Genomic DNA, 19,960 nt, shown 5'->3' on the forward strand with positions numbered 1-19,960 from the left:
TCCGGTAGTGGGGAGTGCCGCTGGAACCCGGGTTAGTTGGAGCAAGTAGCACACAACAAAAGGTCAGTGGGGAAACGGAGCAGGTTCATGCAGGACTTATTTAGTGAACTTATTTAGAGCCCAGGCACCACTTCCTGGAGTCACATACAAATACAGTGCAGGGCAGCCTCCCACCCCCCCCCCCCAAAACTGCTTCCTGTCTCTGAACTCTCCATGAAGTTTGGGGCAGGGGCAGAGGTGGGATCCAGCAGGTTCTCACAGGTTCCCGAGAGTCGGTTACTAATTATTTGTGGGTGCCAAGAGGGGGTTACTAATTGGTGATTTTGCCACGTGATTTTTGCCTTAGTTACACCCCTCCTCCCAGCAGTAGCGCGCAGAACTTGAAGCAGTCTAGCAGGAGGTGCACCGGCGTGCCTGGCAGCCTGTGGCTGCGTGAATTCGTTTCCCGCCCAAGGACCGGCGCAGCGGCTGCGTCCTTGCCACAGCTCCGCCCAGGAATGCCCCGCCCCGGAATGCCTCACCACGCCCTCGTTGTGCCCTGCTCAGCCCCATTGGCGCTACGCCACAGTTTGAATCCCACCACCATGGGAACCTGTTACTAAAATTTTTGGATCCCACCACTGGACAGGGGTGCAGTTGAATGCTGGCCAGTGGTTTTGCCCCACCCTGAGCTTTACGTGGAGTTGGGAGCAGCATGGGCCCGTTTGATGCTGACCTCAGCAAACCTGCGTCCAGCTTCAAACTGCAGAGTGTCAGCTCGACCCAAGCCTTGCTGTGGCCTGGATCAAACTGAACAGCTGGACTGACCGGCTCTAGCTTTATACTGCCGGGGAACAAGTGACACTGGAGATTTTCGATATAACAAAAAAATAAACTGCGGCAAAATAAATGGTGAAATTTTGAAGGACAACGAGGATGATCGAGGGACTGGAGCACCTTCCTTATGAGGAGAGGCTGCAGCGTTTGGGACTCTTTAGTTTGGAGAGGAGGCGTCTGAGGGGGGAGATGATTGAAGCCTATAAAATTATGCATGGGGTAGAAAATGTTGACAGAGAGAAATTTTTCCCTCTTTCTCACAGTACTAGAACCAGGGGGCATCCATTGAAAATGCTAAGGGGAAGAATTAGGACTAATAAAAGGAAACACTTCTTCACGTAACGTGTGATTGGTGTTTGGAATATGCTGCCACAGGAGGTGGTGATGGCCACTAACCTGGATAGCCTTAAAAGGGGCTTGGACAGATTTATGGAGGAGAAGTCAATCTATGGCTACCAATCACCTGATCCTCCTTGATCTCAGATTGCAAATGCCTTAGCAGACCAGGTGCTCAGGAGCAGCAGCAGCAGCAGCAGCAGCAGGCCACTGCTTTCACATCCTGCACGTGAGCTCCCAAAGGCACCTGGTGGGCCACTGCGAGTAGCAGAGTGCTGGACTAGATGGACTCTGGTCTGATCCAGCAGGTTGATTCCTTATGTTCTTGCCAGAAAAGTAGGACGTGGAGTGTGGACTGGATGAAAGAAGCTGGAGTCAAGGAGGAAATATGGGAGAAGAGATCACAAAGAATGAACTTACTGCTGTTTGTTTGATAAAATTAAGAAGAAAATATGGGGGAGGGGAAAAAGGGGGAAATGTTTGAAAATGAATGAAGAGTGCAAATATAAAATGGAATATTCAACTGATATAATAATTTTTTTAAAAAAATAGCTTTATACTGTTGGCTCCACCCCCCAGGCTCCAGCTGACCCCTTAAACTGGAGACCATCAGGGTTCGAACAGGGGACCATCTGCATTCTATCCTCCCCCCTCCACAGCTACATTTCCTTGTCACCGCGATTGTCCTTATCAAGTTCTAACCAAGGCATGGAGGAGGAGGAAGAAGAAGAAGAAGACAAAGAAGAAGAGGAAGAGTTTGGATTTATATCCCCCCTTTCTCTCCTGCAGGAGACTCAAAGGGGCTGACAATCTCCTTGCCCTTCCCCCCTCACAACAAACACCCTGTGAGGTGGGTGGGGCTGAGAGAGCCCCGAGAAGCTGTGACTAGCCCAAGGTCACCCAGCTGGCGTGTGTGGGAGTGCCCAGGCTAATCTGAACTCCCCAGAGAAGCCTCCACAGCTCAGGCGGCAGAGCGGGGAATCAAACCCGGTTCCTCCAGATTAGATACACGAGCTCTTAACCTCCTACGCCACATAACACATTTTGAGAGTTGAAATCATAAGAACAGGTGCAATGCTGAAGTGTGGGATCTCTCTTTATTTTGTATGCAAACTACACGTAACAGTTTCCATGGTTTTCACTGAATGTATAAAACAAAATGGTTCAGGACGGCATTTTTAAGAAGGGGAACAGAGATATTTGTGACATAAGCAGAACCTTGCAAGGTTCATATAATACTGTGTTTCAACTGCATTGTTCACATAATACTGTGTGAATACATTTTTCTCCAATTCTGTAATCCAGTTTTCAGTGCGTAGTTTGTTGCATGTATTTATACCGTTCCGATAGCTTCTTTAGTCATGTAATCTTTACATCTCCATGAGAAAGGCTCACAATAATTGAAGTAAACATCTAAAAGTAACAATGGATTTCACACCCTAATGCCCTTCTGCTAGTTGTGGTGGATTTTCCAGGCTGTGTGGCCGTGGTCTGGTGGATCTTGTTCCTAACGTTTCGCCTGCACCTGTGGCTGGCATCTTCAGAGGTGTATCACAGAGGGAAGTCTGTGACACACTGTGTGACACAAGATCTACCAGCCCGGAAAACCCACAACCACCAGTTGAATCCAGCTGTGAAAGCCTTCGACAATACATTGCCTTTCTGCTAGTATTTGCTTTGATAAACTAAGTGCACACCCCAGAAACCATAACTAAATACTTAAGCGGTAACAGTTTCCACTCCAAACTGAAATGACAACGGCCTGAAATCCACTCAGTGAGAAGACAGTTTTCAATGCGATCCACTCAACTATTCTGCTATTTGAGAGCAATTCCCTAGATCTGCTGGAAATGGGTGTGTAAATATATCACACTGAAGGGAGGTGTGATCATGATGTTTTAACGCTCCCCTAGCCATCACAACACTGATATGCTTTCATCAGGGTCGTCCGGACTTGTGGCGATTCCACCTGAGCTCAGAAAAGGTACACACTGTTCTATGGGATTAGCCTCTTCTTATCTAGAGAGCTCAGTGTCCATTTGAAATCAAATAGCGAGTTCCTTGCTATATTTGAGGTCTTTATTAGTTAAAAATAGTATTCTATACTTCCTTTCCGATGTTCTGAAAATCAAAGAAAAGTGTGAATTGGGGGGGTAGGGGCCGTTAGTCTCCTGGCTCATTCTGTCTAGCACATTCGTCTTCTCTTCCTTCTCAGGGGCCAAACGTGTGCCTCTCCTTTTCCACTGTAAACTCACAACAACCCTGTGAGGTAGATTAGGGTGACAGAGAGCAACTGGCCAAAAGTCAAAGGGCAGCTTGTCACGGACAAGCGGGGGGAAAAAACATGGACAAGTGGGGGTACAAATCTAGCTCAAGCCAGGCACACTTACCACTATACCCTCCACCCAAAGCTACAAATTATGAAAAACAACAAAACAAACTGTGCTAAAAAGGTGGCCGATCCATACAGATCACACAATTCAAATTTTTTGGAAAATCGAATTTGGACTGACTGTTTAGGAATGCGTTGTCTTTGCCTCAATCGGTCTGTGGTAAATAAAAAAAAGCAAGATTGCAAATGGGAAAGAAGAAAACAGGAGCTGTTGCTAATCTTAAACTGTGGCCCGGCTTGCTGTGAAGTCAGCATTACGACCCATTTTCAGAAGTCAAATTTCTGTTCCTGACCAGAGAGGAAGTTACGCAAGGCAAAGGGATCCAAAGCGGTCGCGCGTCTTCTGCGAGAGCTCAAATCCGATGTCTCCGGTTGCAAGGGGAACGCTTCAAGAGCAGAAACTTCGAGCGATGGAGAGGGCGCTTTTGGAAAACCGCCAGGAGGTGTTTGGTCACAGATGCTTCCGAGGGCGTGTTCCGGATCCTGGCGAGGTCGGAGTAGATCTCTGCCTGGAGCTGCATTTGGTTATACTGGCCCTCCTTTGGCAGGGACCCCTGCTCTAGCATTCGCTTCAAAAGCCGCAGTTTCTTCAACGAGGTGATCTTAAAAACCATGCGGTTGATATACGCCTGTTCGCAATCCGAATTCCCTGGAAGAGACAAGACAGAGACTTGTCACAGCCTGGCGCGTGCCACGAAGAAACCTGGCACGATCCCTCAATGCTTCTCCCTGCTCCCAGCAAACCGTGGTGAAATAACATTATGGTGGGAAGTAGGCCGAGTTTCAAACAGTGTGTCTAAAGGCCACGCTAAAAGTGCTGGCAGCCACAGGACTGTATTGTCGAAGGCTTTCACGGCCGGAATCACTGGGGTGCTGTGTGGTTTCCGGGCTGCATGGCCGTGTTCTAGCAGCATTCTCTCCTGACGTTTCGCCTGCATCTGTGGCTGGCATTTTCAGAGGATCTCCTCTGAAGATGCCAGCCACAGATGCAGGCGAAACAATCAGGAGAAAATGCTACTGGCGACAACACCTAACCAAAGATATTCATATGGCCACCAATGCTGTTTTGGAAGAATTTGTGGTCCTGTAGAAATTGCCAATAGGAAGGGCCTCATCATGGCAATTTCTAAAGGACTCGAACAGATGCTTTGGATAGGGCTGTGACCACCATCCCTTTTAGTTTGGCCCAAGGAGTGGCCATGAGCAGATTTGTTGGCGTAGCAGCCAAGATTTTTTTTGTAAATAAATAAACAGGTCAAATAAACCTGCGACCTGTAAGGGTCCGTGAATAGAGACACATAACAGAAGAAGAAGAGTTTGGACTTATACCCCACCTTTCTCTCCTGTAAGGAGACTCAAGGCGGCGTATGAGCTTTTTCCTTTCCTCTCCCCGCAACAGACACCTTGTGAGGTGGGTGGGGCTGAGAGAGTTCTGAGAGAACTGTGACTGGCCCAAGGTCACCCGGCAGGAATGTAGGAGTGCGGGAACACATCTGGTTCACCAGATAAGCCTCTGCCACTCAGGCGGAGGAGTGGGGAATCAAACTGCCAGGGATTTGCCAACCTGGAATAGTTAACCCTATGCCTGATAATATGAAACAGTTGTAGGTTTAGCCGGGGGGGGGGGGGGGGGACACCCTGCTTACAAAATGCAGGATGTCAGGAAGAAGGCAAAGACCGAACCTTCTCTTTACACCCTAGTTCTCCATGTGCCAAGATTCTTCTTTTAGGGAGGAGCATTCAATTGCATGAGCAGGCTGAAACTCCAACACAGATGTACAGAGGCGTTCCTCCCATTGGGCAAAGTGGGCAGTTGCCCTGGGCGCCGCCTGGTGGGGGGCGCAAAAACTTGCAGGTTCGTTTGTGGGATTTTTTTATATTTTCAGTGTTTTTCTGTTTTGGCCTGCAGAGGGCGCAGATTTTAGGCTAGCAGCACCAAAATTTCAGGGATTTTTGAGGAGACTCTCCTGATGATATCACCCAGGTTTGGTGAGGTTTGGTTCAGGGAGTCCAAAGTTATGGACTCCCAAAGGGAGTGACCCCATCTCCCATTGTTTCCAATGGGAGCTAATAGGAGATGGGGGTAACACCTTTCAGGTACGCCACTGCAGATGTACCGCCCGAGGAAGAGCGCAACCAAGTCTGGAATTCTGTGACAGGCAGAGAGATTGCCTGAAAAAAAGCCCTTAGTGCCAGGGGTGTACCGTGCAGGGGAACATATGGGGTCAAACGTCCCCAAGCTGCAGCCATTTAGTCATGGGGAGGGGGGCAGAAAATCACCCGCACACCCCTCCTCCTCCCCCCCACCCCCCCGTCCATACACTGAGTTCAAGACCTGGTGCAAAAAAAGTTGTGGTGCAGGAGGGCAGTCCCCCATACATGGGTAGGGGGGCGGAAAACTCACGTTTTGAACTGGGCTACATTTTCCCTAGGACCGTGATGGCGAACCTTTGGCACTCCAGATGTTGTGGACTACAATTCCCATCAGCCCCTGCCAGCATGATCAATTAGCCATGCTGGCAGAGGGCTGTCAGAATTGTAGTCCTGCTATCTGGAGTATGACCATAACCTAGGAGGAGGAGGAGGAGGATGAAGAGGACAAGGAAGAGGACGACGAAGAAGAAGAGGACGAAGAAGAAGAAGAGGACGAAGAAGAGGACAAAGAGGACGAAGAAGAAGAAGAGGAGGAGGAGGAGTTTGGATTTATATCCCCCCTTTCTCTCCTGCAGGAGACTCAAAGGGGCTTACAATCTCCTTCCCCCCTCACAACAAACACCCTGTGAGGTAGGTGGGGCTGAGAGAGCTCCGAGAAGCTGTGACTAGCCCAAGGTCACCCAGCTGGCGTGCATGGGAGTGTACAGGCTAATCTGAATTCTCCAGATAAGCCTCCACAGCTCAGGCGGCAGAGCGGGGAATCAAACCCGGTCCCTCCAGATTAGATACACGAGCTCTTAACCTCCTACGCCACTGCTGCTCCTCTGAGAGGTATGCCTCTGCTTAGCATTCTCATAAATTTACAAGGCCCAGGATGTTGAAAGAGTTTACCACCTTTGGGGAACCCTTCTGTAGCCGGACACACTAGCTGCATTTTCCTACCGGGGCCTTCTGCCGGCCTTTCCAGGGTGCCGTTGGTTTGGTTGAGTTTGCAAGCTGTGCAGAGGGCATCGTGAAACTGGTTCCCGGGAACGTTGAGCTCCAGGCCGAGTGCAGAAACGCAGTCTGTGTGTAGCTGGCAGAGCCGAGCTGCAATTGGTGAAAGGTCCCAGGAGGCACTTTCGGCACATTTAGCGTCTTCATGAGGGGTGCCTGCAAGAGAGAAGCACGGGAGAATGGAGTCGACAGGGGAACAGTCTTGATCTGCAGCTAGGGGGGGTCAACACACGGCGCAGGGCTGGAGATCTCGTGGGATTACAGCTACAGAGAATCCTGACTACAAAGATCTGTCTTCCCGCCCACCTACCCCAGAAGAAATCACAATCCACAAGAAAAGTCACAGAGTATAAAATATGTAACCACAACCCAAAACACTCGGCGATAAGGCTAAGATGCATATGGTGCATACCGATTGCTCTCATGGTGCAGGGAAAATAACCTGGTTCTTAATACTAACAAGACAAAGGAGCTTATAGTGGACTATAGAAGGAATAGCTCAGAATTCAATATGAATATAAATGGAGATCAAGTAGGCCCGGATGGCTAGTTTTTTTAAATTTCTGGTTATGATTAAGGAAGAGGACTTGACCTGGAAGTACAGACTGCGCAGTGGTTAAGAAAGGCCAGCAAAGACGCTGTACTATCTGAAGGACTTTGGAAGGAAACAACAACTGAATGGAAAACTCCTGGTGTCCTTTTACCGCTGTGCTATAGAGAGTGTCTTAAACTACTGCATCTGTGTATGGTTCTCCAGTTGCACAGTGGCGAATAGGAAGGTGCGCCAAAGGGTGATCACTACTGCACAGAGGATTATCGGCTGCCCTCTCCTTGGAAGGAACTCTATCATTCGAAGCCTAAAGAAAGCCCAAAATATTGTGAGAGACCCATCTCATCCAGCACACTCTCTTTTTGAACTGTTACCATCCGGCAGACGATACAGGTCTATCAAAACTAGGACAAAGAGGCTTAGAGACAGCTTCTACTCTAGAACTGTGGCGATGCTGAACTCCACGGCTTTGTGTTGATGTGTTTGGGGCTGTGTAGGGATGGGTGGAGGAAGGGGAAAGCGAGGATGGGGTATGAGTCTGGAATTGTGTGCATTGAGGAATGCTGCTGTAAATTTCATTGTGCGTGCACAATGACAATAAATGCTTACGCTTATGCAATAAACCATTATGTGATAAATGATAAGATATTTTGGGATGTAAAGTTTATCTTAGAAGTGTGCTGATAGCTTCCTGACCTATGTTTATTCTTTTACAGTTGATACAGATTGGCACGCACTATGTCACGTTGGTGAGGGAGCAAGCTTGTTTTCTGCAGCTCCAGACACCAGGACCAGGAGTCATGGGTTCAAGGAAAAGAGATTCTACCTAAACATCAGGAAAATCTTCCTGACTGTCAGCTCTGTTGGACAGTGGAATGCACGACCTCGCAGTGCGGTGGAGTCTCCTTCTTCGGAGGTTTTTAAACAGAGGCTGGACGGCCATTTGTCAGGAGTGCTTTGATTGTGTGTTCCTGCATTGCAGGGGGTTGGACTGGATGGCCCTTGGGGTCTCTTCTAACTCTATGACTCTATGATTTTATTCTATGTTTAAGCCACAGACCCTGCATTTCACCAGGAGCTGCACCTCTGGCATACTTGTTTTTTTCTGGAAGAATGCATTAACAAAGACTTGCAAAACAGGCACAATATATTCCCGAAACATCTGGCCCATTGCCAGAATTTATGTTGGTTCTGGACGAACGTGAATTTAATTAGAGCATCATTTGCTGGTGCTGTTTGCTACCGAAACATGTCACCGATTTTTGAACTGTGGACTCTTATGGCCAGTATGTAATTTCTGAAAAGTGGACTCTCTTGCTGCTACGCATGCCGCTAATGTGTTGCTGTGTTATATAATGTAACTAGCAGCAAAGCCCACTAGCAGCTGGTGGGGCACCTTCAGAATCCAGTCATAGGGTGGTGAGAACAGCCCCAAAATGGCTGCCATGGGAGGCACCGTGGCCACAAAATGGCTGCCACAGGAGGCACCCCTGGCCACAAAATGGCTGCCACAGGAGGCACCCTGGCCACAAAATGGCTGCCACAGGAGGCACCCTGGCCACAAAATGGCTGCCACAGGAGGCACCCTGGCCACAAAATGGCTGCCATGGGAGGCAAAGCTGAACACACAGAGGAAGTGCTGGAGAGAAGCCGGGGGTGGGTGGGGGTGTAATTTACAAAATGTAATGGGAACAGGACAGAGAGTAAAACCAACATGGTGGCAGCAGCTGCCATTGAAACAGCATTACTTTATCATATTGTTGAAGGCTTTCACAGCCGGACTCAACTGGTTGTTGTGTCCGGAAAGCCCACAACAACCAGCATTATTTTAATTTGCCCAGCCAATCAGAAGCTCTGCTAGGCAAGCATCACCCGGACCACCTGCTTTTTAAAAAGACTTGGCAGGTACCGGAAAAGCTGTGAGAGGGAAAGAACGTCAGGCTCGAACGTGGAAACAACAGAGACCGTAGGAAAGTCCTAAAGCAGCTTTATTCCGTAACGAAGAGTAACAACGCAAAGCAGGATCTGAGCTGGAGGCTCAGATCCAGGACCTATATCTTTCAAGCACCCCCCCGCTTCCGTTCCCCGTCCACTACAGTTTCGACAACAATTGCGCTACAGAGCTTCAAAGGACCTGGGAACCATTCGCACCTCTTTGAAGATGGGCTGGTGTCAGGAGATTGCCAGGAAGGGGAGAGGGAAAACAGGAAAACGTTTACAATTCACACACAGCAAGACACTATGTTGGGGATCCCTGCAGTACCTCACTGAAGGCAAAGCCCAGGGGCACCACGCCGGAGCCTGCAGCTCCCGCCATCGCAGCTATCTCTCCGCATTTCGTGGCTGGCCCCCGTTCTGCAGCTACCACTTTACGATGCTGCCTCTCACTATCTGCTCTAGAAATTCAAGAGCACCCGTAGGATTTACCAGGTTTGGGACTGGATCAGCTGGACCACTTTCCCTATCAACATCTTTGTTGATAGAATCTCACAATACTAGATCCAGGGGGGTCTCACAATACTAGAACCAGGGGGCATTCATTGAAAATGCTGGGGGGAAGAATTAGGACCAATAAAAGGAAACACTTCTTCACGCAACGTGTGATCGGTGTTTGGAATAGGCTGCCACAGGAGGTGGGGATGGCCACTCACCTGGATAGCTTTAAAAAGGGCTTGGACAGATTTATGGAGGAGAAGTCGATCTCTGGCTCCCAATCTTGATCCTCCTCGATCTGAGATTGCAAATGCCTTAGCAGACCAGGTGCTCGGGAGCAGCAGCAGCAGCAGAAGGCCATTGCTTTCACATCCTACCTGTGAGCTCCCCAAGGCACCTGGTGGGCCACTGCGAGTAGCAGAGTACTGGACTAGATGGCCTCTGGTCTGATCCGGCAGGCTAGTTCTTATGTTCTTATTTGACAGAAGCCAGCGTGGTGTAGTGGTTAAGAGCAAGTGGATTCTAATCTGGAGAACCAGGTTTGATTCCCCACTCCTCCACCTGAGTGGCAGAGGCTTATCTGGTGAACCAGGTGTGTTTCTGCACTCCTACATTCCTGCTGAGTGACCTTGGGCCAGTCACAGTTCTCTCTGAACTCTCTCAGCCCCACCGGCCTCACAAGGTGTCTGTTGTGGGGAAAGGAGCTTGTAAGCCACCTTGAGTCTCCTTACAGGAGAGAAAGGTGGGGTATACATCCAAACTCTTCTTCTTCTTTAAAAAATATCCAATCACAGCTAAGGAATCAAGGGCTCATTCCGCACATGCAGAATAATGCACTTTCAAACTGCTTTCAGTGTTCTTTGTAGCTGTGCGGAATGGCAAAATCCACTTGCAAACAGTGGTGAAAGTGGTTTGAAAACGCATTATTTTGCGTGTGCGGAAGGGGCCAAGGATGATTATTTCCTATTGGGTGGAACAGAAAACTCTGTGACCCAGAGCAGGGGGCACATATGGGAACTCCTGCCCGTTCCAGACGTTACTGTGCGAACACCACAGCAACTAATATTGGGGTGCTGGACACTCATTGCTCTGACCTAGCACCATCTGCTGTGTGTTTATGTCCCTACCCCCACAACATGTCATTAAAAGGGGCTATTCATTAAAAGGGAGCAGCAGTGGCGTAGGAGGTTAAGAGCTCGTGTATCTAATCTGGAGGAACCGGGTTTGATTCCCAGCTCTGCCGCCTGAGCTGTGGAGGCTTATCTGGGGAATTCAGATTAGCCTGGGCACTCCCACACACGCCTGCTGGGTGACCTTGGGCTAGTCACAGCTTCTCGGAGCTCTCTCAGCCCCACCTACCTCACAGGGTGTTTGTTGTGAGGGGGGAAGGGCAAGGAGATTGTCAGCCCCTTTGAGTTTCCTGCAGGAGAGAAAGGGGGGATATAAATCCAAACTCTTCTTCTTCTACTGGAGCCAGTAACTTGTGTACACTAGAACACAAAGCTTTCCGGCATCACAGTTCTTAGCATTTCCTTTAAACGGACAGCTTCCACCTTGCTTCCCAGAGTCGGCATTCCTCTTGTGAGATTTTGCAATCGAGCAAGAATCTCAATCAAGTTCGCCTTGACCCCACACTAAACCACCAAAACACACGACATCTCCACTTCATCCGAAGCTTCAAACGGAACTGGGATTCCCGGCAGGAAAAACAGATAGTGAAAGCTGGCGGCAGGGGCGGACTTTCCTTTTGAAGAATGTGGGACTGCTGCCAATTCGCTTTCGAGTAAGAAAAGGGACGTGACTTCACACACCCCTTTGGCAAGAGGTTCCTTCAGATGGGGCTACTGCCAGATATTGCAACGCATCAAGAACGCGCAAGGATCAGGCTGGGGTTGGTTCTGAATGCCAAGACTCGGTGCTGAAATATGAGAGGCTACAAAAGAAAGGCCCCTGACCTGGAGGGCCCAAGAGTCAGTACTTGGAGGGGAGACCACCAAGGAATTGCAGAGTCGCTACACAGCGGCAAGCAATGACAAACCACCTCTATTTGTCTGCCCCGACCAGGATGGTGAAGGCTAGTCTGAACTTAGAAGCTAAGCCTGATCAGAGGCTAGGGAGGTCCTGGAAGCGAAGAAGTTCAACCTTGGTTAGTATTTGGATGGGAGGCCACCAAGGAAGTGCAGAGTCGCCACACAGAGGCAAGCAATGGCAAACCACCTCTATCCATTCGCCCCAACCAGAACGGTCCAGGCCAGGGGTAGGGAACCTGCGGCTCTCCAGATGTTCAGGAACTACAATTCCCATCAGCCTCTGTCAGCATGGCCAATTGGCCATGCTGGTAGAAAACTGATGGGAATTATCCCTGGCTGATTCGGTCCAGGCTATCCCGATCTAGTCAGATCTTGTAAGCTAAGCAGGGTCAGGCCTGGGTGAGTACTTGGATGGGAGACCACCAAGAACATCCTGGGTTGCTGTGCAGTGGCAGGCAATGGCAAACCACCTCCGAACAGGTCTTGTCCTGAAAAATCCATGGGGTCACAAGTCAGCTGTGGCTTGACATGGGGAAGAGATGCTAAGTCATTGTCTTCCTTTCTGCAGCCCGTACTGAGAGCCCTGTTAAGACTTCTTGGAATGAGCCAACCCACAATCTTCTTTTCAGAAGCTAACAACCGACAGCCCACAGACTTCTACTGACCAGAGAACTCAGCCTCTATCCTTATTCCACCGTCCCTCCAAGGAGTTCTGAATAAAACACCCAGTAGTCCATTTTTCTTATTGAGATCTCCCCAAAATCTTGTGAAATAAAGTCAGGTTAGTGCTGTGGTGGCGAACCTATATGGCACTCCAGATGTTCATGGACTACAATTCCCATCAGCCCCTGCCAGCATGGCCAACTGGCTGATGGGAATTGTAGTCCGTGAACAGCTGGAGTGCCATAGGTTCGCCACCACGGGGCTAGACGAATGTCTAGGGAAGCGATATTAACCAAGAAATGCTGTATTGAGACTTCGTTCCAGCAGAGGATTGCTGGTATCTATTTGCTGTATTCCTGTTTAATTAACTGGTTTCTGCAGCAGCATTTAATCTAATCCAGCGGTTCTCAACCTGGGGGTCGGGACCCCTTTGGGGGTCGAATGACCCTTTCACAGGGGTTGCCTAAGACTCTCTGCATCTGTAAAATGGATAAATGTAAGGGTTAGGGGTCACCACAACATGAGGAACTGTATTAAAGGGCCGCGGCATTAGGAAGGCTGAGAACCACTGATCTAATCGCTATATGGTCAATATAATAAGATTTTGTGGGTTTTTTAAAATTCTTATTATTAAAGTTTATAAAATTTATAAATTTATGGAATATGTTGGATTGAGATGAGGAAAGAGAAAACCTGATGTATTTTAAGGTTAGCAGGAAGTAATAAGAAGAAGAGTTTGGATTTATTCCCCACGTTGCTCTCCTGTAAGGAGTCTCAAGGTGGCTTACAAGCTCCTTTCCCTTCCCTACAACAGACACCTTGTCAGGTAGGTGGGGCCGAGAGAGTTCAGAGAGAATTGTGACTAGCCCAAGGTCACCCAGCAGGAATGTAGGAGTGGGGAAACACACCTGGTTCACCAGATAAGCCTCTGCCACTCAGGTGGAGGAGCGGGGAATCAAACCCGGTTCTCCAGATTAGAATCCACCTGCTCTGAACCACGACACCGCGCTGGCTCTCAGCATGAGTAGGATTATGAGTACAAGTGTGATTCACGTGTTTATGCAGCGACCGGCCGGAGGAGACCACACGGGTCACTCTGACTCAACAGGAATGTGGCTTCGCGTATGCTGAATGTGTTGTACCGCTCGAACTTATGACTCACAAAACACTTCCAGACAGACACCTGCTCCCCTCCCCCCCCGCCCCCCCCCCACACAGTGTTGATAAAGCTGATTCCATTTATAAATTCCGGTTCTGGTGAATCACTTGAACGGCACAGCTCTTCAAATCTCAACAAGTCACTCATTTGCCTGGCCGCATCCCAATTTTGGGCAATTGTTTAGAAATGTTTCTCATCGCTAGGCTGCCGGAAGGCTGGGCGGTCGAGACCGTGCATTTCCTCATCCTCGGTCCTCCTCTCTGCCCTCCCTCCCCTCTCAATAGCTGCTCCGGCCTCGTCTCGCTTTGACAGTCCTGAGGTTAGGGTTAGGGTTTTAACCCCGTCTTCCTGCGGTATCTCAGCAGGACATCTATTCTATGGGATATCCTGGAGACCTCTCCAATAAACAGACTCGGTGGATGCTAAATCGATGCATCGACTAGAGTTTGGACAGGTCTTCAAAGATCTTTGCCGAGACTAAAGGCTTTCGAACTCGGCTCTCCCGTTAATCCCCACTTGGCGCTCCCTCACTTCACGCTGTTGTTAGGTCATCCCCTGGTCTTCTCTCCAGTGGTTCCCGAGCTCGACAGCCCTCCAAGTCCGTGCTCTGAGACAAGGACCCAGATGCAAACTCCCTTGAACAGCCAATACAATTAGCCCACACATAATTTGTACATAGCAATGCTCTAAATAACACTACAAGGAGCAACCTTCCATTCAGCGTGGTGTAGAGGTTAAGAGCAGGTGGATTCTAATCTGGAGAACCGTGTTGATTCCCCACTCCTCCACCTGAGTGGCAGAGGCTTATCTAGTGAACCAGATGTGTTTCCGCACTCCTACATTCCTGCTGGGTGACCTTGGGGTAGTCACGGTTCTCTCTGAACTCTCTCAGCCCCACCGGCCTCACAAGGTGTCTGTTGTGGAGAGAGGAAGGGAAAGGAGCTTGTAATCACCCTAGAGTCACCTTACAGGAGAGAAAGATGGGATATAAATCCAAACTCTTCTTCATTGCTCTAAATCAGGGGTCTGCAACCTGCAGCTCTCCAGATGTTCATGGACTACAATTCCCATCAGCCCTGCCAGCAATTGGCCATGCTGGCAGGCCGGGATCTTTAATGATCCATGAACGGCTGAATTGCAGACCCCCCTCTAAATACTACTATATTAGTATCAACCTCCCGTTTTCCCCCTGGAGACGTGGGACAAACAAGGCGGGTCTTGAAAACCGATTCCAATATGTGCATGTAAAGTGCCGTCAAGTTCCAGCTATTTCTTGCAGGCAATCAGTAGGGTTTTCAAGGCAAGAGACCAACAGAGATGGTTTGCTATTGCCTTCCTGGGCATAGAGTACATGGGCATCCTTGCCGGTCTCCCACTGATGTATCAAATCAAATCATTTCGTTTGGGCACACAGCCAATGTAAAGAGATGCAATAAATATAATTTAATGTATTGTCGAAGGCTTTCACGGCCGGAATCACTTGGGTGCTGTGTGGTTTCCGGGCTGTATGGCCGTGTTCTAGCAGCATTCTCTCCTGACGTTTCGCCTGCATCTGTGGCTGGCGTCTTCAGAGGATCCTCTGAAGACGCCAGCCACAGATGCAGGCGAAACGTCAGGAGAGAATGCTGCTAGAACACGGCCATACAGCCCGGAAACCACACAGCACCCAAATATAATTTACATTCCGGCATAAAATCACGGATCACAAAAACAAAACGTTCGAAGTACTAGCCAGGGCCGACGAGAGCTTTTGAGACCTGATAGGACCGGGGTAGCCTGCACCATCCAGGTCAGGGACTACACCAGCATACCCGCCATTATTTAAAGTTGCCCAAAATAATTCAAGGGGGCTTTTATACCCTAACGGTTAAGAAACTGAGCTATGTTCCCAGAGGTCCCCGTTCAAAGCTCACCTCGGCCAAACTAGGTCTCTCTCAGCCCTCCGCCTGCAATGTGGAGATTATAAGGTAGAGCTGGGGAGGCTTATCTGGGGAACTAGATTAGCTTGTGCACTCCAGCTGGGGGACCTTGGGCTAGTCACAGTTCTTCAGAGTTCTCTCAGCCCCACCTACCTCACAGGGTGTTTGTTGGGGGGGGGGAGGGAAAGGAGATTGTAATCCCCTTTGAGTCTTCTTACAGGAGAGAAAGAGGGGATATAAATCCAAATTCTTCTTCTTCTAGGCCAATGGTAGCGAACCTATGGCATAGGTGCCAGAGCACTCAGAGCCCTCTCTGTGGGCACGTACAAACAGAGTCGTCCCCCCCCCCCCCACACATCTAGGCTGGCCTGAGCCACTCGGCTTGATTATTAGCGTTAAACCTAAAACCTAGTTTTGGGGAAGCAGTGTAGGTAACCCTGTTAAGCCCCACTGATTTTCATGCAAAGAACCAAAGCACGAACCTTTACCTGGGAGTAAGCTCAATTGCTGGCAATGGGGCTTGCATCTGAGAAAACCCTCCTAGGGTCGTGATTCACCCGTTGGAAGAGTTGCATGGTTGCTTCAAAGCAAAACCACTGACTACTACCAAGCTTACTCCTGAGTAATGCAAACCTCGGAGTCAACCGTTTTTTCTAAACTAGAAGAAGAAGAAGAAGAGTTTGGATTTATATCCCCCCTTTCTCTCCTGCAGGAGACTCAAAGGGGCTTACAATCTCCTTGCCCTTCCCCCCTCACAACAAACACCCTGTGAGGTGGGTGGGACTGAGAGAGCTCCGAGAAGCTGTGACTAGCCCAAGCTGGCATGTGTGGGAGTGCACAGGCTAATCTGAATTCCCCAGATAAGCCTCCACAGCTCAGGCGGCAGAGCTGGGGATCAAACCCGGTTCTTCCAGATCAGATACACGAGCTCTTAACCTCCTACGTCAGGTTAAATTGCTTTGCGATAAATAAGTGGGTTTTGGGTGGCAATTTGGGCTCTCGGTCTCGAAAAGATTCGCCATCGCTGTTCTAGGCCCACCTTGCAGGGCTGTTCTGAGGATTATGACAAGATAACGGACCTGAACCGATTTGAACTCCCCAAAAGCGCTATATAAATGCTAAGACCGCCTTTTATCGGCTCGCAGCCCTCGCAAGCTTGAGATATTTTTTCCGACCTGGGAAAAGGAACGTAGCTAGCATACATACCAGGTTGAGCGACTCCACTCCCAAGAGGACAGGTAGAGTGCGGCAGGCAGAAATCAGAGACGGGGTCGAAGTAATAGCCAGCCTTGCAGTGGCACGCCCGGTCGTGCGTGGCGTTGCACGGTCGCACCTCCTCTTCCCGACTGTTACAGATAGTGTTGCAATACAGACATTCATCGAGGTAGTTCCAATACTGGGTATAGTAGAGGCTGGGGCAGCTCTCGCAGCGGGTTGGCATATCCTGGGTGCAGTGCTGTGCCACAAACGTCCCCGGCGGGCACTGCTGGCATACGAGTTCATAGTTGGTAATGGGATCTTGCCATTTGTAAGTGGGACTGCTAGAAACCGGAGGGCTCCAGAATGCCAGGAGGCCATAAACCATCCACTAGAGAGGGCAGAAAGAAAGCAGTGAGTCCCAGATCGAAGCAACATTTGCAGTGGCGTAGTGGTTAAGAGCAGGTGAGTTCTAATCTGGAGGAACCGGGTTTGATTCCCCGCTCTGCCGCTTGAACTGTGGGGGTTTATCTGGGGAATTCAGATTAGCCTGTGCAGTCCCACACACGCCAGCTGGGGGACCTTGGGCTAGTCACAGTTCTTCAGAGCTCTCTCAGCCCCACCTGCATCACAGGGTGTTTGTTGTGAGGGGGGAAGGGCAAGGAGATTGTAAGCCCCTTTGAGTCTCCTACAGGAGAGAAAGGGGGGATATAAATCCAAACTCCTCTTCTTCTTTTATCTGGCACAGAGGGTCTTTCCGCCTTTCTACATACTCTTTCTGTTTCTTTTCCACCTCCTTGGGGCCCAGCTAATTGAGTATTCCAGTTAGCAGAATCACCAGAATCAAACACCAGAATCAAAGGCCGCCCTAGGGCATGCTAGGTTCATAGACAATGAACTCCACCCGGACACAGAATTTGCATTCACTAATGCTGTTGCTACTGCAGGGAACGCAAATATGAATGTAAATGGACTGAAAAACCCACCCGCAATACAATGCAGTCAACCACACCTTTTGCATAGCAAATTCCACCCAAACACTGATTGGTTCCCCACCCTGGGATATGGGCAATATATATCCCACTAAACATTCCCTTTTCACTGGACACAGCGTGTAACACACTCCTCTCTGTGATACACCTCTGAAGATGCCGGCCACAGATGCAGGCGAAACATTAGGAACAAGATCTACCAGCTGCTCCTGCAACCAGCAGTGGCGTAGTGGCTAAGAGCAGTGGCTAAGAGCAGGTGCACTCTGATCTGGAGGAACCGGGTTTGATTCCCCGCTCTGCCGCCTGAGCTGTGGAGGCTTATCTGGGGAATTCAGATTAGCCTGGGCACTCCCACACACGCCAGCTGGGTGACCTTGGGCTAGTCACAGCTTCTCGGAGCTCTCTCACCCCACCTACCTCACAGGGTGTTTGTTGTGAGGGGGGAAGGGCAAGGAGATTGTAAGCCCCTTTGAGTCTCCTGCAGGAGAGAAAGGGGGGATATAAATCCAAACTCTTCTTCTTCTTCTACCAGACCATGGCCACACAGCCCAGAAAGCCCACAACCACCAATTGAGTATTCTGTTTCCAAAGGTCCTACCTAGATGTTTCCTGCTAAGGACAGGCCATGAAACTTGTGGCCCTTATCTGTCTCTTAACACCTGGTCTTAAGGGATACACTGCCTCTAAAGATGGAGGTTCTCTTTGACTATCACGGCTCGCGGCTGCCAATAGACCTACTGCCTAACATGATGCCGAGTTCTAGTGTTACAAGACACAGAGAAAAATTCCTATCTGCTCTCTCCACGTTGCTGGGACATATTTACGGGAACGTTTACAAACCAACAGAACTGACAGGAAGAGGGAGCCGGCGGCTTTACCGTAGGCAGGTTCCTGAAGGATCTGTTCTTGCAGTCAGTTTGCATCATGCTAGGAGCTCGGCGGTTCTTGTCAGAGAGTGGAGGATGAAGAGAGCTCTGCAGCCTGCCGAGGAAAAGGTTTTCTTTTCCTCCGTGAATTATGCAACTCGGGTCCAGCGAAGGTGAAGTTCTACAGCAGGAAAGAACAGAAAAGGGGAGCTGTAATGTTGTCCACGTCTACACAAAATGCTGGAGGCAAAACATAGATGGCTACGAAATATCCCACAGCTCATTCACACCAATGCGTGTAAGTCAAAATAAATAAGCGACACGCAATTCAGTCTCACTGGGATCGAAGATTAGACATTAGAGGCAGCGTGGTGCAGTGGTGAAGAAAAGCAGACGCTAATCTAGGAAACCGGGTTTGATTCCCTGCTCCGCCACCTGATTCTTATCTGGTGGACTGGATCTGTTTCCTTAGGCCAGGGGTCTGCAACCTGTGGCTCTCCAGATGTTCATGGACTACAATTCCCATCAGCTCTTGCCGGCCAATTGGCCATGCTGGCAGGGGCTGATGGGAATTGTAGTCCGTGAACCTCTGGAGAGCCACAGGTTGCAGACCCCTGCCCTAGACCACACAGGCAGATTCTTATCTGGTGAACCGGATTTGATTCCCCGCTCCTCCACAGAAAGCCTGCGGGGTGACCTTGGGCTACACAGTTCTCTCTGGACTCTCTGAGCCTCACTTACCTCATGAGCAGAGGTGGGATCCAGCAGGTTCTCACAGGTTCCCGAGATTGGCTACTAATCATTTGTGTGTGCCGAGAGGGGGTTACTAATTGGTGATTTTGCCATGTGATTTTTGCCTGAGTTATGCCCCTCCTCTCAGTAGTAGCGCGTAGAACTTGAAGCAGTCTAGCAGGAGGTGCACCGGCGTGCGTGGCAGCCGGTGCCTGCGTGCATTCGTTTCCCACCCAAGGACCGGCGCAGCGGCTGCGTCCTTGCCACAGCCCCTCCCAGGAATGCCCCACCCCCGGAATGCCCGGCCACGCCCCCGTCGTGCCCCGCCCAGCCCCATTGACGCTACGCCACAGTTTGAATCCCACCACCATGGGAACCTGTTAGTAAAATTTTTGGATCCCACCACTGCTCATGAGACATCTGTTGTGGAGAGAGGAAGGGAAGGAGCTTGTAAGCTGATTTGAGAGTCCTTACGGTTGAGAAAAGCAGGCTATAAATCCAAACTCTTCTTCTTTGTGTGGTAGATTTTTAAAATTTTATTTAATTGTGTTGCACGCAGTCTGCCTGTGCTGCAGGCCGGTGTTAGCTATGTCACACTGGGTGGCAGGCATAAGCGTGCTCAATTCAAGGTCACGGCAGGCACAAGCGCTATTGAGAAGTGAAAGTATATGCCATTAAAGGTATTGTATTTGTATTTGTATTTGAGAAGTGAAAGTCCAAGGCAG

The 19,960-nt window shown here is 49.7% G+C and overlaps 1 protein-coding gene across 1 annotated transcript in view; it reads right to left on the bottom strand.

Moving 5' to 3' along the window:
• Positions 1-2,230: 2,230 nt before the first annotated feature.
• The window catches only part of TNFRSF6B (TNF receptor superfamily member 6b), a 28,892-nt gene continuing 11,162 nt past the window's right edge, over positions 2,231-19,960 (bottom strand). The window contains exons 2-5 of the mRNA XM_048495812.1: positions 18,516-18,684; positions 16,655-17,036; positions 6,593-6,850; positions 2,231-4,193 (exon numbers count right to left, since the gene is read on the bottom strand). Coding sequence (XP_048351769.1) covers positions 3,898-4,193; positions 6,593-6,850; positions 16,655-17,036; positions 18,516-18,563 — 984 coding nt within the window. The 5' untranslated portion in view covers positions 18,564-18,684 and the 3' untranslated portion in view covers positions 2,231-3,897. The remainder of the gene's footprint in view (positions 4,194-6,592; positions 6,851-16,654; positions 17,037-18,515; positions 18,685-19,960) is intronic.

This window comes from Sphaerodactylus townsendi, linkage group LG05 (genome assembly GCF_021028975.2).
Source record: "Sphaerodactylus townsendi isolate TG3544 linkage group LG05, MPM_Stown_v2.3, whole genome shotgun sequence".
Classification (NCBI taxonomy): Eukaryota; Metazoa; Chordata; class Lepidosauria; order Squamata; family Sphaerodactylidae; genus Sphaerodactylus; species Sphaerodactylus townsendi.